We start from the raw sequence: 12,316 nt of genomic DNA, 5'->3' as shown, positions 1-12,316 counted from the left end.
TATTTATGTAAAGTCGTTTAATGCTTGAATGGTTTCTATTGCAATTTGTTCTGGGTCTTAACTTAAATTGACCGGACTACAACGGCAGTATTTCATAGTAGGTGATTGGGCAAAGGACCAATCACAATCAACGCGTCCATGGATGTAGAGAACTCTCGCCCAAATAAGAACACACATCCGGGAGTGCGAGGCATTTGGAAGCCGTCGATTCCGAAGGCCACAACTAAAAATTGAAGTTCTGATCAACATTTCAACTCGTGAGAAGTGGGGTTTTCGAAACTCACCGTGAAGACCAGCACTTGCTGTTCAAGGAGCTGGTACAATGTATCTGAGCCGGGACACGGTGCTTGTGGTCTGTGCGGCCGTCGTGGTTCTGTGTGCTGTCCAACACGTCTTTGCGGTGCCAGGTATATAGCTTGAAAGTTACACCCCGTGCTCTTAAACATGGATTTGTCTTTCCTCCAAAAGAATTTTCAATTTGTATGTTCTGTTTTATTGACAAACAAATATTCTGATTTTAGGCGTCTGCCACCTTCTGAAAAAAGGGGCTTTCATTTTGGGCATATCTAGAGAGCGAAAGCGTCTGACAGCCAAAACTAGAGTTTTGCGAAGAAATAATTAAATAACTTAAATGTCGGTGGATTTTTTTTTTCCGTTCGATGTCAAACGTGAATTATTTTTATAATCCTAAAAAAATAGCCATTAAAAAAAATATATTTGTCGAGGTGAAACTCGAAAAAATTGCGTCTTTAACATTTTTCGTCGTACCGGTAGTAAAACATGCAAAGAATATTGCTAACATTTAAGAAAAGTTTCAAATGAATGAAACACTTCGTTCAAAACTTGCGAATAGTGGTCATATCAACATGCGTTTGGTGTCGTACAGAAAAGTTCCACTGCTCACCATCACAAATATCCATCACTCGACCAGTTCAGCACATGATCTCGCTCGGACTCGCTCAATCTCGCTCACTCGGACGTACTCTCCCGCTCGAACACACAACCACCAGAAATAGTCCAAGTCTGGAAAATATTCCAAACTGTTTTGATTTACTTGAGTCACACTATACTCTCAGCGTTTGTAACCATTCTCCCTGTAACTCTTCCCATTTTTTAATGAAGAATACCAACAGCTGAAATGCATTTTTTCAGAGCAAAATCTCACCACTTTCTGTGAAGAGTTCCATTTTCCCAATCAAATGATAATTTTAAATCTACTTCATCAACGTTAAAACAGCTCAACTATTTCGAATGTCAAAATCAAAGCGGCTCATCCGTGTTGGACTTAAATCAAATCTGATGTTCCATTAAAGTCCAATGGAAGGGCCTCAACTAAAAATATAATGCAGTAAGATGGTAAACGTTTGACCTGCAACTTAATATTCTGAAACTGAATGATCTCTGCCACCATCGACTGGGTATACTTATGTTTAAATATACTCACAACATGCTCCTTCCACTTTTTAATCATCTATTCTCATTTACTTCTTCTGTTCATTCATATGAAACACGTAGTTCATCGAAAGGTGATCTGTTTGTGAGAAAAAATAGAACTTCCTTTTTTAGAAGCAGTTCATTTAACGTGGTGTTATATACCTGAATGAACTCAACACTGGTTTAAAAGAGTGTACTACTGTTGTTTCATTTACCAAAAAAATTGAAAAAAAATCGATCATCAATACTTATACTTAACTTAAAAAAAAACATTTTCTTCTCTGCTTTGCTTAGTCATTATTTTACATATTGTACCGGGTCTCACTCTTAAACCTATTGTCCTGTCTTATTCCGTGTGTAGTTAGTTGTTTAAGTTTTGTCCTGTCCCAGGGAAAGGTACAAAAGCAGTGCTTCACCTTTTCCCTTTATGTTGACATCATTTAATATTTACACTTAATTACATACTGTCTGTGAAGAATGTTTTATTTATACATATATATACTGTTTTTGTCTGAATTGTTACCGAGGATGTCAATCTGAAAATAAATGTCGAATTGATTTGATTTGATTGGGAGCTTATATGCAGCAGAGATGATACTTGTCAGGAATTTTCCTGATTTCAGGATTTATGGAATCCCGTTTGAATCAGTGAAAATCTTTTTACATAGTGATATACATGTACAGCGAAATAAGTTGGTATTTACAAACCTAGACCAAGTACATAGCTAAACCATAGACCCTATACATTGCTCTGATGGGACCCTGAGCGGCTGTCACAACTACCCCCAGAAATTAGGGCAGTGGAATTTTTGGGACTGGTTTTCCCACCCACAACTTCGTGCAAACACCAAGAATAATCCTCTCAGACGTTCTGTATATTTACAAATAAGTTAATATGCACAAACTGTAAATTTACAGGCGACGAATAATCTTTACAAATATTATGTACAAATCCTTACGAATGTTATTTACAGAATGAGGCGATAGTGACCCAATAAATAATGTAGATCAAGGTCCAGGAGCCTGTGAAATACCTGAAATACCAGCGATGGGTATGAAACTAACCTTAGGTTAAAAAAAATGATCAATCAATTAAATGCAGAAAAGTTATGAGCTTGGAGTATAGAACTTATAATCAACCAAATCTATTTAAAGTAACGAAAATAACTAAATAGAAGTTTAACCTACGCTTAGAAGAACAGTTAATGAAGCAAACAAGAGCAAAAAGTTAAATCACCTAATTAAATGAACTTTACTTGTATTATATTAAACCTACTCTAAATCGGCAATACTTATTTAATATATTTAGGGAGCGTCTACAAATAATGCAAGTTCCCCAGATCAAAGCCTTGGATGGCGGGGGGGGGGGGGGGTGCCAATGAGATCATTTAGTAACAGCAACGCGAGGTCTGTTACATCCAAAGAATCGTTTTGTCGGGACTCAAGTATGCTTTTCTGGAGTAGTTCATTTCACTGTTGACTGTACAAGCAGATGTCTCAATCAATGTTAGTACCTCAATCATGATCTTCTCAATTTAGTTGTTTAAAGTTACTGTACCGTACTTATGAAAAAATGGAAAGTTCATGTACAGAACTACATCTGTTTCTCATCAACCTCGCCCATTAACTTTTTTTTCTTTGTGATCCAAGTATTTTGAAAGGTTTTGTTCTATATTTTCATGTACTTACAAAATGCACTGTAAGCTTCACAACCTGAGCCCAGTAATCCTTACTTTTCTTAACCAAATCCAACACATCATTTTCAGGCGCTCAATTAATAATATTTAATTAAGGATTGTCGCTTTACTTTAAAAACGGTCCATGTATGCACTGTCCAACCGTTTTCCACCTGTGTATAATCAAAATAATGTTTTAGACATCCCTGGCCCTTTTCCCAAATAATTGTATCTCGTCTGTGGACTTATTGCGCAAAGTTTCGGCGGAAAATCGTAGTGTCCTGTAAAAAAAAATACTATTTGACACAGTCGTCAGCTGAACTCGCATGTGGTCATGGATCCCTAAACACTAGCTAATATGTATGTAAATCGCATCAAGTCACTAGACGAATTGTTCGAGGACAAAATGTCACAAATATTTATCTGAAAAAATGCTTGAAAAACACCCTTCCACTTCATGGAAACAATTAGATTTTTAACATGTTGTTTGTGTATTTATGTAAATTCGTTTAATGCTTGAATGGTTTCTATTGCAATTTGGTCTGGGTCTAAATTGACCGGACTACAACGGCAGTATTTCATAGTAGGTGATTGGGCAAAGGACCAATCAACGCGTCCATGGATGTAGAGAACTCTCGCCCTAATAAGAACACAGATCCGGGAGTGCGAGGCATTTGGAAGCCGTCGATTCCGAAGGCCACAACTAAAAATTGAAGTTCTTGATCAAAATTTCAACTCGTGAGAAGTGGGGTTTTCGAAACTCACCGTGAAGACCAGCACTTGCTGTTCAAGGAGCTGGTACAATGTATCTGAGCCGGGACACGGTGCTTGTGGTCTGTGCGGCCGTCGTGGTTCTGTGTGTTGTCCAACACGTCTTTGCGGTGCCAGGTATATAGCTTGAAAGTTACAACCCGTGCATGCTCTTAAACATGGATTTGTCTTTCCTCCAAACGAATTTTTAATTTGTATGTTCTGCTTTATTGACAAAAAAATATTCTGATTTTAGGCGTCTGCCACCCTCTGAAAAAAAGGGCTTTCGTTTTGGGCATATCTAGAGAGCGAAAGCTTCTGACAGCCAAAACTAGAATTTTGCGAAGAAATAATTAAATAACTAAAATGTCTGTGGATTTTTTTTCCGTTCGATGTCTATTTCAAACGTGAATTACTTTTATAATTCTAAAAGCAAGCCATTACAAAAAATTGTCGAGGTGAAACTCGAAAAATTGCGTCTTTAACATTTTTCGTCGTACCGATAGTAAAACATGCAAAGAAAATTGCCAACATTTAAGAAAAGTTTCAAATGAATGAAACACTTCGTTCAAAACTTGCGAATAGTGGTCATATCAACATGCGTTTGGTGTCGTACAGAAAAGTTCCACTGCTCACCATCACGAATATCCATCTTGCCATAAATTATGTAACTTGATAATCCATGTGTTAAGGCTCTTTTTAGTTTAAACTTTATATGAAGTTGTGCATTTTTTTGTGATATTCAAAATCATTTTCGACTTTTATTAGTTACAACGTATCGTTTCAAATTCGCTGAACTTAACTGCTCTGTGGAGTACCAAACGGGTCCAAGTTAATGGATTTCAAACGCAATTAAAGTTTCTTGTCGGTTAGGTTTTGGAAATTAGGTTTTGACAGTTCTGCACAACTAGGTGGAATTATTAGCCGAATACGAAATATCTATCCACCACCAAGGCTGAGCGTTGTGAGTTCGCTGCCCGCCACGTATGATTCAGTGTCGCGTTATAATTTCGGGGGCCTGTTTGGGGTCAACGAAGGATCGATGCATTAATTGCTTCAAATATCGCGATCTTAAAACGAAGTCACAAAAAAATCGACGAAAAAGTGTCCGACCCGGAAGAAGACACCCACATTTTTCCACGGACGTGAAGCCGCGGTCTCGGATCCTTTCAGAAGCAAACATTTCTCGGAGGCCAAGTAAAACTTGCTCTTATATATAGATGGTTGAACCAACTTGAATAAAAGTTGAATCGCAGACGGTCTCGCAAATTGTAAGAAGTTCAAGTTTACGTTTGTTGAAGAGTCCAATACTGAAACTTAATTATGACCTTCCTCCATGATTCAGATCGTTTGTAATTTTTTGGTAACACTCAACATTTTCATTTTAAATGACACCTTCACGTTTTATTGCATTATGATTTATTGTCAAACTGTACAACCAGCCTTCGCCTGTGTACTACAGTAACCTTTTCACTACGTTTTCCAAATGCGACTGCCTCACAAAAAGCCAATTTAACAGACCAACGGCAACATTTACAGACAGTTGCCATGGTACATAATTATCATGTGCGTAAATCCACGGGGGACAGGGGACACCCCCCCCCCCCCCCACACACACACGCATTTTGAGGGGGGACATTGTTTGGTCTCCCCCCCCCCATACTTTTTCTTCCCCGAATAAAAATATTGTAGCCTACAATAATGATTCTATTGCTCAGATTACATGTAGCTGATTCAATTACTCAAAACTCAAAACTTTCACAGATGATCTTTTGCTCAAATTGGTTTTAGTTATCACAAATTGCCTCAGATCACACCACAGAAATTGCTATTCTTTAACTGCATGTCTCCCCAACTATATCCCCCATTTACATTTAACTCCCCACATTTTCATCCCCAACACTATGCCCTACCCGATCTATGATCGGGTAAACCAGCTTGTTATATATAAGAGCGGCAGCCTAATGAGTGCAGTTTTAATCCATTTCCAAACTAATTCTGTTTATGAATTAATTGAACAGTATGTGTTTTTGCTATGAATAGATCTTCTTCATGTAAAGACGGGCTCTCATAACCCAGCCGCATTTAGACTTAATCATAGGGTACCATATTGGCTCCGTCTGAATCCAAATGCAGCATTTGGCTGGTAAAATAAGAGCGTGTCGAGAACAACTTTTTTTTGATAAAACACTTTTCACTTCAGCGTGCACCATGGTAGAATGCACCGAAGTAATCGAGACTTTTCCCCGAGACTTTCGGAACCTTTTTATATTAGATCAGTTTTGTTTCAGAGACAAAAAAAAGTCAACAAGCAGTTTTTACTCGAAGTGTTACCCCACCCAGAAAAAATACCAATCGTGGGAACATGTGCGAGTTAGGGTGCGTCCTACCTACAGGGGAGTTGCCGGCCCGATCCATCGACCAGTGCGGCAGCACATGATCTCCCTCGGACTCGCTCAATCTCGCTCACTCGGACGTACTCTCCCGCTCGAACACACACCCACCAGAAATAGTCCAAGTCTGGAAAAATATTCCAAACTGTTTTGATTTACTTGAGTCACACTATACTCTCAGTGTTTGTAACTATTCTCCCTGTAACTCTTCCCATTTTTTAATGAAGAAAATCAACAGCTAAACTGCATTTTTTCAGAGCCACATCTCACCACTTTCTGTGAAGAGTTCCATTTCCCCAATCAAAGGATAATTTTAAATCTACTTCATCAACGTTAAGACAGCTCAACTATTTTAAATGTCAAAATCAAAGCGGCTCATTCGTGTTGGACTTAAATCAAATCTGATATTCCATTGAAGTCCAATGGAAGGGGCTCAACTAAAAATATAATGCAGTAAGATGGTAAACGTTTGACCTGCAACTTTATATTCTGAAACTGAATGATCTCTACCACCACCGACTGGGTATACTTATGTTTAAATATACTCACAACATGCTCCCTCACATTTTTAATCATCTATTCTCATTTACTTCTTCTGTTCATTCATATGAAACACGTAGTTCATCGAAAGGTGATCTGTTTGTGAGAAAAAAAATAGAACTTCCTTTTTTAGAAACAGTCCATTTCAACGTGGTGTCATATACTGGAATGAACTCAACATTGGTTTAAAAGAGTGTACATGTACTACTGTGGTTTCATTTGCCAAAAAAATGGAAAAAAAATCGATCATCAATACTTATACTTAACTTAAAAAAAACATTTTCTTCTCTGCTTTGCTTAGTCATTATTTTACATATTGTACCGGGTCTCACTCTTAAACCTATTGTCCTGTCTTAGTCCGTGTGTAGTTAGTTGTTTAAGTTTTGTCCTGTCCCAGGGGAAGGTACAAAAGCAGTGCTTCACCTTTTTCCTTTATGTTGTCTGAATTGTTACCGAGGATGTCAATGTGAAAATAAATGTCGAATTGATTTGATTTGATTGAGAGCTTATATGCAGCAGAGATGATACTTGTCAGGAATTTTCCTGATTTCAGGATTTAAGGAATCCCGTTGGAATCAGTAAAAATCTTTTTACATAGTGATATACATGTACAGCGAAATAAATTGGTATGTACAAACCCTAAATCAAGTACATACCTAAACCATAGACCCTATACATTGCTCTGATGGGAGCCTGAGCGGCTGTCACAAATGCCCCCAGAAATTAGGGCAGTGGAATTTTCGGGACTGGTTTTCCCACCCACAACTTCGTGCAAACACCAAGAATAATCCTCTCAGACGTTCTGTATATTTACAAATAAGTTAATATGCACAAACTGTAAATTTACAGGCGACGAATAATCTTTACAAATATTATGTACAAATCCTTACGAATATTATTTACAGAATGAGGCGATAGTGACCCAATAATTAATGTCGATCAAGGTCTAGGAGCCTGTGAAATACCTGAAATACCAGTGATGGGTATGAAACTAACCTTAGGTTAAAAAAAATTGATCAATCAATTAAATGCAGAAAAGTTAAGAGCTTGGAGTATAGAACTTATAATGAACCAAATCGATTTAAATTAACCAAAATAATTAAAATAAAAGTTTAATTTACGCTTAGAAGAAAGTTATTGAAGCAAACAAGAGCAAATAGTTACATCACCTAATTAAATGAACTTTACTAGTATTATATTAAACCTAAGTCGGCAATAGTTATTTAATATTTAGGGCCCACCGTACTTTACGGTTTAAGTTGCGTTGGCATGTGCATGGGTGAAATACTCTCTCGCACTTGGACCACTGGCTTGACGGTGCGCAGCCACCTCGACGGAGCCTCTGCTGTAGGCAGGCAGGTGATGTGAAATAAAACCGGGCGTCACGCTCACCAGCTTGGCGGCGGTGACGCTAGGTAGCTGTTGTCAGCCTGTCGCAGGGCCTGTCTGCCTCAAGCGACGGTGTTACAACTGATAATGTAGTAACCAACGGATAACGTATCACCAACCGATAATGTATCACAAATTGACCGATATTGTATCACTAACCGATAATGTAGCAAAAATTGACCGATAGGACGTGTCGACGGATAATGTAACTACAAAATAACTGTATCCGATAATGTATCACCTCGGAACGGATACTGTATCAACCGATAATGTATCAAAAATCAACCGATAATGTATCAGTATATTTGGAAAAGGTGAAAATATTGCAAATTAATTAAAGTCTAATAGTCAGGTTGCATACGGTTGGAATCGTGGCCGACTAGTCCAAAGCACCAAACTTGGCAGATAGATTCTTATAGCCCCAGAGAAGATATTTAGAAGAGGTGACACCTGAAATTCTTTTGGGTAGAGTGCCTAACTTGCATAAAGCGTTAATCCCTGTCGTGTAATATATCTATTCCCATATTTGGGTAGATTTTTTTTTATTTTTGAAAAGTATATTTTGGGAATTTACTTACATATCCTTACTTAAATAACATTTTCGGAGGATATCGGAGACTTGAAGATTATGAGGACATAATAAAGATCCATTTCCTTTTCCCTCGGATATTATCAAGTAGTTTGCCAAACCTCAGTATTGATGAACTTCAAATTCACAAAGTTACTTAATGACCCAGTTATCCTAACAAAAATAAATGGGAAATCATGTGAAAATTATATCATCTTGATATTTAGCCCACAAAAACAAAAAGGGGAGAAATGAGGTGTCCGTAAATTGGCTAAAATTACTTGAAGCCTGACGTGGAGGACTTGATCAAGCTCCCCGTTTTTGTGTTCTGAGCTAAATAGCCCAATGTTGTTGTCCACATGATTTTCCATGAAGTCTAAATCGAGTAACTGTGCCAGTTAGCAACTTGGTGAATTTGAAGCTCATCAATACTATTTGGCAAGACTACTTGATTATATCTGGAGACAAGGTTAATGAGCGCAACTTTAGAATGTAATAGTAGCCATTTTGAATCGTTACTATGTCCTCATAATTATCTTAAATATTTTAGAACATGTTATTGAAGTAAGGATGTGTAAGTAGAATCCCCAAAATATACTTAAAAAAAATAATAAAGTACTCAAATGTGGGAATAAATGTAATACACGGTAGGGATTAAGCAAATTAGGCACTCTTCCCAAAAGAATCTCAGGGTCACCCCTTCAAAATATCTTCTCTAAGGCTATAACAACATATTTGCAAAGTTTGGTGCTTTGGACCAGTTGGTCACGATCTTATCAAAAATTGGGTCTAAGCCACCTGACTATCATGAGGGGAAAAGAAAAGGCAGGAAAGTCGAAAACACAGACGCACACTTTGACACATGCTTTGGAGAGTCCCAGACGGTGTATAATCTGTGCTCGCTCGATCCAATATTTGAATATAATTGTGTAAGTTTAGAAGAGAAATCGGTCCTCGGATAGGTCAATCATCACATGGAAGCGCACATTATTAGAAACTGTGCATACTTTGGTGACAGCATTGTCTTGGTTCTCCAAGAAGAAAGCGAGGTAGAAGACAATACATACATTCATAAATCGTAAAACATATTTGCGTTTATACTCACGTAGTATTAGTATACCGGGCGTAAATGATTTTAATCATAGATGGCATAAAGCTAATAATAATTTACTAAATTTGTAAAGTTTTGATATTGTTTATCAATTTATAATAACAAAAAAAATGGTCCCAAGCTATTTTGAACCGGGTACATGTGCTAGCAATGTAAATGCAGTGCCAGGGAAGTACCGAGCCTAGAGACAACTATATGCCATTACAACGTTAAATAATTATATAAACCAATTGTGACCGCTTCTCATTAACCGACGCAAACCGCGGCAGCACAAATCGACAAACGTTGTGCCCCACGATGAACACTGCGCAAATATCGTTTCAACTGATGGGGGTCGTTATTCCCTTGGATTTCGGTTTTATCAAAAAACATGTGCATGTATTGAGAAAATCAAATCAACAACGCACACGTAGACTCCTGCAGCACATGTGCATGCATGCGAATAAATAAAGCAAACTGTGGCGAGGCGTTGTGAACGAGATCCCGGTTGCGACCGCTAAATGATGATGTAGGCCTACATACTCGCTTTTGGTATTTTCAACCTATTTGCACCGCTAATGACGTAGAGGGCGGACGAGTATACATCAGAAGTTTAACCCGGTGTCATATGAAAATCGGACTTGTATTAAAATCGGACTCTTTTTCCCTTTTATTGGTTAAACCCTCTCACGTGACCGGTCCCCCCCCCCTAATTATCCATGCATGAGCATGCGCAATATCACCAATGAGTCCGTATTTCATAAAACCTAAATTCATGCTGCACCGGCTGTGGCAGGGATGAACCGTGAGGTGAAGCAGAAGGGGTAAGGTAAAGGAGATTTAAGTTATCCTCTCGAGTTTGGACATATGGGGCGCCTGTTTTTTTTTGCCCCGCTCACCCTCCTCAGCAAGGTTGCTTGTTCGGACTCTGGTTTCTACGCTCGAATCTTTCTTCCCCATAGGCAGGGTGTGCATGGACTTATAAAAAGCCTATAGGGTCATTTGCTTTTCATGCATCTTGGTTGTTTCCAATAATAAAACGGGTAACACCACTCAAATTCTGTTGAAGTTTCAGCTCAGTGGATAGTACACTTTTCGAGAAAACAAAAACAATACACATGATCGCGACACACGATTTCGTCAATAGCACTCTTTTTTCAAAAGTCAGTTAATATTAACTGATCGTTGAGGTTCACCTACAATAAATTTCACGGGGTGTACGGTACTAGTCTATAATCCAAGACTTAGTAAGCTTGTCGATAATTAGTCGGTATTTACTTTTCGGATAAATGCAAATGATATATGCCTTTAACAAACGATATTGGTAATATACGAGACATTTCGATGTACGGTACTTTATCACAGATAATTATGAGTGGAAAAAAGACATTTGGAGAGGACCAAGTGTGGGTAATATAAACGGAAATAAGTTTTGATGTGTTTGATGCTTCCCCTTAAATTCTGTTTGTGTCATTACTGACCTCTTTGCGGCTTGTTTTGAATGAGAAAACAAACTGTAGAAAGGACCAAGTGTGAGTTAAATAAACGGAAATGAGTTTTGATGTGTTTGGATGCTTCCCCTTAAATTCTGTTTGTGTCATTACTGACCTCTTTGCGGCTTGTTTTGAATGAGAAAACAAACTGTAGAAAGGACCAAGTGTGAGTTAAATAAACGGAAATGAGTTTTGATGTGTTTGATGTTTCCCCTTAAATTCTGTTTGTGTCATTACTGACCTCTTTGCGGCTGGCTTTGTATGAGAAAACTAAACTGTAGAAAGGACCAAGTGCATGGGTACAATAAACGGAAATAAATTTGGATGTGTTTGATGTTTCCTCTTAAATTCCGTTCCTGTCATGTGACTAATTCCGTATGTCATGTAACTCCCATCTTTGCTGTTTTTTTTTTTTTTTTAAGTATTATCGATACATGTCACATGCCTCCCCTCAACCTTAAAGTGGCATCATCATCATTGAATTATGTCAACACATACGAGGAAACAAAGTGAAAACAAAATATCTGTATGTGCCAACTTGCACAGATGAGGGTGGATCAACTTCGTTATGTACAGTGGCGTAGCCGGGGGGGGGGGGGCGTGGGGGCGACTGCCCTCCCCATGAAACCTTGTCGCCCCCCAGTCGCCCCCCACTGAGATTTTGAGTTTCTAAAAAAAATATCATTGATCTACATGACGCCCCCCCCCCCATGATATGTTCCAGCCCCCCCCCCCCCCCCCCCAATGAAAAATTCCTTGCTACACCACTGATTATGTATTACACATTAGGGATTAAAGATTTATGCAAATTAGGCACCCTTCCCAAAAGAATTTCTGGTGTCACCCCTTCAAAATATCTTCTTTAAGGCTATAACAACATATTTGCTAAGTTTGGTGCTTTGGACCAGTTGGTCACGATCTTGTCAAATATTGGGTCTAAGCCACCTGACTATAATAAGTGCCTTTGCTATGATGAGTCCCCA

At 38.3% G+C, this 12,316-nt stretch overlaps 1 protein-coding gene across 1 annotated transcript in view; it reads left to right on the top strand.

The window, feature by feature from the left end:
* Nucleotides 1-322: 322 nt before the first annotated feature.
* The window catches only part of LOC119732840 (mucin-5AC-like), a 38,360-nt gene continuing 26,366 nt past the window's right edge, over nucleotides 323-12,316 (top strand). The window contains exon 1 of the mRNA XM_038206446.1: nucleotides 323-407. Within this exon, the coding sequence (XP_038062374.1) occupies nucleotides 323-407 (85 nt within the window). The remainder of the gene's footprint in view (nucleotides 408-12,316) is intronic.

Source organism: Patiria miniata, unplaced genomic scaffold, assembly GCF_015706575.1.
Source record: "Patiria miniata isolate m_02_andy unplaced genomic scaffold, ASM1570657v1 HiC_scaffold_1, whole genome shotgun sequence".
NCBI classification, from domain to species: domain Eukaryota; kingdom Metazoa; phylum Echinodermata; class Asteroidea; order Valvatida; family Asterinidae; genus Patiria; species Patiria miniata.
The sequence above is the reverse complement of the archived record's forward strand: the minus strand, read 5'-3'. Positions and strand labels throughout refer to the sequence as shown.